At 43.6% G+C, this 6,000-nt stretch overlaps 1 protein-coding gene across 1 annotated transcript in view; it reads left to right on the plus strand.

Annotated features, from left to right (window-relative positions):
- The window catches only part of RGS22 (regulator of G protein signaling 22), a 62,610-nt gene extending 57,692 nt beyond the window's left edge, over positions 1-4,918 (plus strand). The window contains exons 24-26 of the mRNA XM_027777768.2: positions 1,541-1,646; positions 2,407-2,516; positions 4,678-4,918. Coding sequence (XP_027633569.1) covers positions 1,541-1,646; positions 2,407-2,516; positions 4,678-4,749 — 288 coding nt within the window. The 3' untranslated portion in view covers positions 4,750-4,918. The remainder of the gene's footprint in view (positions 1-1,540; positions 1,647-2,406; positions 2,517-4,677) is intronic.
- Positions 4,919-6,000: the final 1,082 nt, after the last annotated feature.

Genomic DNA, 6,000 nt, shown 5'->3' on the forward strand with positions numbered 1-6,000 from the left:
TGCTGGTATAAGTTTACCTACCTTACAAGTGATTTTTTCCTTTATTTATTTATTTTTTTCAGATTTAGATTCTCAGTAGTATTAATATATAACAACATATTAAGCTCTTTAGGTGTGTAGATTTTAAAAGAATCTTTATTTAAATGTAAATAGAAGAAAAGGAAGTTCAATTCTGGAATAAGAAGCTTTTCATTACTTGTGAAATTCATATCCAGAAAGAATTTGAAACCTGTTCTGCTCATATGTCAAAACCTGAAGCTGAACTAATTTAGAAAATCTAGGTATTTGAATAGAAAATCTGGCAGAAAATAGCTCTTCAGTACTTCTTCCAGAACAACTCTCCTGATGCATCAAATCTCTAGTGAAAAGGTAACAGTTTTATTAGAGAAACAGGAAGAACAGACATGCCACCTTGGGCATATCAAGGGGTCTTTCATAGCTGAGTTGACACTGCCATAACATAATTGGGAATCTATGCGACCACATAATCAGAACTATGTCAGATGATGCAAGAGTAAATCACACTTCAGCCACTGCTTGTATTCCATAGAGCTCTTCCCATGACATTACATTAGCAATGAGAAGAACATAGAAGCAGGCAGCCTAAAATACCACTGAAATATGAAAATGCAGTTCAAATGGCATAGTAAAGCTTACACTTTTATCCCTTAAATGGACCTTTTAACTTTTGTTCATACTTATTAAAAAAAAAAAAGGCAGGTTGAGTGAGCCAGTATATCAATACCATATGCCTAAGCCCTCAAAAAGAGGCAGGTAATTGCAGAAAGAGCAAGCATCTTTTACATAGCAGTTTCTTCTCCAAGCCCCTTTCTGCTTTAGGAAGATGCTAGAAGTCATGAGTCATGACATGACATGACAAATTGGCCCCAAACTTCTCATGTTGTAGGGAAAAAAAAAAGCCCAAATAAAAGTATAGTTCCCATACTGATTTGGGAGAGTGACCTAAAATTTACATGGAATGCAAACTGTGGTTGTTGCATTACAAAAAGCAACATTTGTTCCTTAGAAAAGAAGAGGATGACACCTCCTGTTGATCTGCCTGTAACCGTAGCAGTGTTCTGCCTGAGAGGGCAGGCAGAAAAAACTGTGAGGCTAATGACAGCTTTGATGATTTGAGAAAGGACACACTGGAAGGATGTGGCAGAGAGATAAAATCGAGTCCTCAGTAGCACAAAACAGTAATATTTTGGGAGGGGAAAGGTCTGTTGTATTTAGGTTTTGAAGACAAAGGGAGAGAGAATAGGACTCAGGCAAGGGATGGAGAATAAATGAATGTAAATATCACATCTGTCGAACTTGCTTAAACTGCATTTCATGGTGTTTTGAGATGTGCTTATTTGCAGCAATACTATTTTTCCCATTATTCCAATATTGTAATGAAAAAAAATCCTTTTCTTAATAATTGTGATTATTTAATAACAGGGATATAACATAAACAAGGGTTTTGTCTCACTTGAAATGGATCAGGAGCTGCTAGCAACATGGTCTGGAGGCTGATGGTTTTTAATGGTTCTTGCAGGCTTCCTGGTCCTATTCCAAGTACATAGAAGCCTTGGAGGAGGAGAGAATACTCCTTAAAATGCAGGAAGATCTAGAGAAAACCTCATCATCATCATTCCTTACAGGTTGTTAACCAAGTTCTGTACTTTAGGAAGACAAGTTTATAGTTTAGGTGACATTCTCTCAGTATAAGGATTTTGTTTCCTCTGCCTTGGAGTTGCATACATAAACCTCTGCCTTCCTTATGCTGTCTGCAAGTGAGTTGCTCTTTGTACCATTCTTCTGAATGATAAGGTTTCTAAGAAAGGGAAAGTTGCAGGGAATCAGAATTGCCTTTACTGCCCAGGTCCCACTGCAGAGAGGAATATGGCCATTTCTTCATTCTGCAGTGACATGGCAACTGTATTTGGTTCACATACACCAGGGGTCCTCAAACTTTTTAAATGGGGCCGGTGTGCGGATGAAGTGGCAGGCAGTCATCTGTGGCTGCTTGGTTTCCCCCCAACCCCCAGCGGGGGGGCGGGGGGGTTCTGTAAATACCGGGGACTGGACTGAGGACCCTGGGGGGCCGTATCTGGCCCGCGGGCCGTAGTTTGAAGACCCCTGACATACACATTTCACCTCCCTGGTTTCTTGTGCTTCATCAACTTACATATAACCAGAGAGATGAAACTTTCGTTCTCACCAGTTTTTCAGTTTCAGGGGATGTAAGAGGCATTGCTTCATCCTTGTTTCAGCTGTGAATATCCTCTTAGGTCTTCCCCAAGGACATTATGACCTGTTTATTCATTAAGTGACTCCATTTAGCAGTAGGGCTAGCAATAGCACTATGTAATATTAAACCCCTTCAGCTTCCCGTCATTATAATTTTCTTTCCATATGCAGGTACCTCATCTATGTCCTTTCTGAAGCCTGGAAACTCTGAGAAATCCACCATTTCTCCAAAGAGTAGTGTGATTTTGGAGAAACACTCAAATCTTCCTAAGAAACAGAAAGTGAGTACTGGATGACCAACAAGTGTGCATTGAAATTTGGATTCTTAAAAGCTATTTTTCCTGCTGTCAGTGCTGATGCTCATTAGTAGCAAGTTACTCCAATCATGTTTACCTGAAGCGGTACAGCCTCAACATGAAGGCAAGTTTATTTTTCACTCCCACTGTGGTTAGTGGACCTAACGTTGACCAGATGGAATTTTGTTGCAAAACGGTCATCTTCGAAATGCATTTATCTAAGCTTTCCAGTTAAAATATTTTAAATAGGAGCATGAGATGACTGGAGGAAGCTCAGACCCCATGGAGTTACTGGCAAGGGCCTGACACAGAACTAGCAATAGATCATCTCTGCCGAAGCCAATTAAATATTAGAATGGGAAAAATAAGTGTGACAGCAAAGAGATCTGATAAAGACAAAACCCCTCAGATTTTGCTTCAAAGCTTGAATTCGCAGATGGAAGAGTCCCCTGGAGGTTTTGTTTTATTTCTTTAAGCCTTTGCTGAAATTAGATGGACTTAAAAAATTGATAGAACTTGGACTGTTGCTCCCCTTCCTTTTCTGCTCCTCCTTCTGCTTCTAATTCTATACTGCAACACTGCTGTTTTAGGCAAGTTGGTGTCCTGCCTTTACTAATCCTCCTAAACTTCTCAGTATCTGAACACACTCCTGTGGCAGGGTTTTCTGCAGGTGGCTTCAGAGAAAACTAGCATTCCTTGGTCTTCCCTCATGTTCTCTTTCTGCCTCCTTATCACCTCCTCTAGTTGCAGCTAAAGTCATCCAGTTGTCTCTGCCCTTGTGCACCTCTGCAGGTGTTACTATACTTCGCACATGTATGCCTTCCTGTACTGCAGCTGTGCTTTGCAGGCAGCTGTATCCCTGTGGGGACTCCCTGCACCGGGGCTTTGGCCCTGCTCCGTGGCTCAGAGGCCCCCAGCAGGCCCCAGTGCTCAGAGGGCCCACAAGGCACCAGCAGTCCCTGCTGCGGCCCAGCAGCTCCTGGCCCTCCCTGTTACCCCAAACCCGCGAGTCGCATTTCTGCCAGGCATCAGGCTGTGTCACAGGCTAACGCAATGAGGAAGTAAAGGCCTTGAGCGGTTTGAGAGGTCTCTCCCACCACCTTCAGTTGCAGCCCACTCTGGAAATTTGTCTGCCTTGCCCAGTCCCTCCCAATAACTCAAGTGGTGCCACTGCTTTCGAGTGGTTTCCTCTTCTTCCGCCATGACACCCTCTGGCAGTTCTCCTCAGCCGCGTTCTCTGCACTGATCTGATCACCGCTGGTGGGGTGAGACATCTACAAAAGACCGCTGCTGCTCTTCATGGGACAGCTTCTCTCCACTTTGTTACAGAGGAGGTAACACTTTGTGTATGGGGTACAAATGCCCAGGCGCTGGCAGCGGCCCCTGTGAGTAGCGGCCGGGGCTGCCCCATGCCGGGCACAGCTGGCTCCAATGTACCTGCCTCAGGGCACAGGTGAGCCCCGCAGCCATGATGGTGGCACTCTGGAGAAACATATTTAAGAGCAAGGAAAGCCAGAGGGAGGAAGAGAAAATAAAAAGAGTGAAAAACAACATAGGGAACACCCAGGCCACAGGAGGCAGAGGAGGGTGAGGAGGAAGAGGTGTTCTGTGGTGGAGCAGATATTCCCTGCAGCCCGTGGAGGACCCATGTTGCAGCAGAGGAAAAGAGTGAGAAGGAAGAAGAGACTTCCCAGTGCCTCACCAAAGGGACGGAGTGAAACCTGTGGTGATAATAAGGAGGGGAGAAGAGGTGCTTGGAGTCAACTTGAACCTGGGAAAGGGGGTGCATTTTCTCTAAGTGTGTAAATGTTGGTTTCTTCTTTTTCTTGTTTTTGGTTTCCCACTACCTAAATCAGTAATGATTTATTGTAATTGGCAATAAATTATTTTCCCCAGTTTAGCCTGTAACAGTAATTGGTCAGCAAGCTCCCTGTCTTTAGCTTGACCCAAAGGCTTTCTCTTTCCTGTTTTTCCTCTTTCCTCCCCTTGTCCTGCTGGAGGGTGGGGAGTGAGTGGAAGACTGGCTGCTAGTGAGGGCCAACCCAACCACTCTTTGTTTCTCTCTTTTTGATGTATTTATTGGAGAACTGTTCTGGCTATTTCAACTGGCTACAACAGAGCGATGACATTGTGTTAACTTTTGCAGGCAGATAAAATCTCTCTGAGGAAGGGCATGAAGAGACATTCAATGGAGGTGAGCAGGAGACACAAAAAATAATGTGGATGCAATGTTCGTCCTTACGTTTCCAGAGCAAAGGTAACAACCTGGAATATGATTAACAACCACGGGACATTAGTCAAGGGTAGAAAATAAACATCTTCAAATGTGTTCCATATCAACATGATTGTGATACTGAGTCTTGTGTTACTTATTTGGTTAATAGTACACCTTGAGGCTCAAATCAGAGTAAGATTGGACTGAAACAACTAGGTGGTCTTGGTCCTAAAGATCTTATGATCAAACCCAGTCCTTCGGTGCCTGATCTAATGAATAAGTAATTCTTATAATTATAATCTGCATTGAACTGACAGTCCTGAAACATTATGTCCTGGCACACTATGCTCTCAGTACTGCAATTCACACAACTTCTATTCGTCAGGGATAACTCATGTGTCTGAGCTACCATAAAATCAGATGCTCTCGTGATTTGCTCCCAATCCAGTCTAATTCCTGGTCCAAAGTACACCTTCTGCCTCATTTCTGAGTTTTGATCCACAAGAAAGGCTTAAAATACATTGGGACACAGATGTGATTGAGAACTTCAGTAGAATGTCATTCTTCCCAAGGCATTACTCACTGGAAGGTTGCAGGAGCTCATTGCCTTTGTGTAGCTCTCCCTATTTTCTTGTTTCTTTTCACAATTTGAAGAGTTTTAGAAAGAGTTGGGGCAGAGTTGATGTGTTGCGATTAAGGCCAAAAGATTAATTTGGGAGTTAAGAGGGGGCAGGGGCAGAATTAACTGCTAGGCAGGGGACAGGCTGATGGTAGACCCCTCGACATTTTTCAGACCACTTAAAACACCAGTCCCCAGCCACAAAGTTGTTGGCTCCATTCTTCTCTACATGTGTGTAACGCATGTAAGAGAAAGGCAGATCAGTGAGCTCCAGCTTGGTGAGTTCCTGAGGACTACCCCAGAGTTAGGGATGGGAATTTTTGTCTTCTGCTAACCCTCCCAACCTCTTGGACAAGGAGAACAAGCCACATAGCCCTGTCCCAGTTGTCAGAAGCAAAGGTTCTTCACTTGGAGCTCTTAGATAATACTGCTAAGGACCATTCATGAGTGCCTTCCTCCTCAGTGTGGACTGGCAGGTAAGGACAACTAATAGTCTTTTTCCTTTTCACTCTTGACACAATGACCAAGAGTTGTATGGGATTTCCATCAGGAGTTGCTTCAGACAGGCTGTCAGGGCAGAAAGACACTCTTTCATGGATATAGCTGCCCTGCTCATATATCCTCACAGAAGGAGC

Source organism: Falco peregrinus, chromosome 3 (assembly GCF_023634155.1).
Source record: "Falco peregrinus isolate bFalPer1 chromosome 3, bFalPer1.pri, whole genome shotgun sequence".
Taxonomy (NCBI): domain Eukaryota; kingdom Metazoa; phylum Chordata; class Aves; order Falconiformes; family Falconidae; genus Falco; species Falco peregrinus.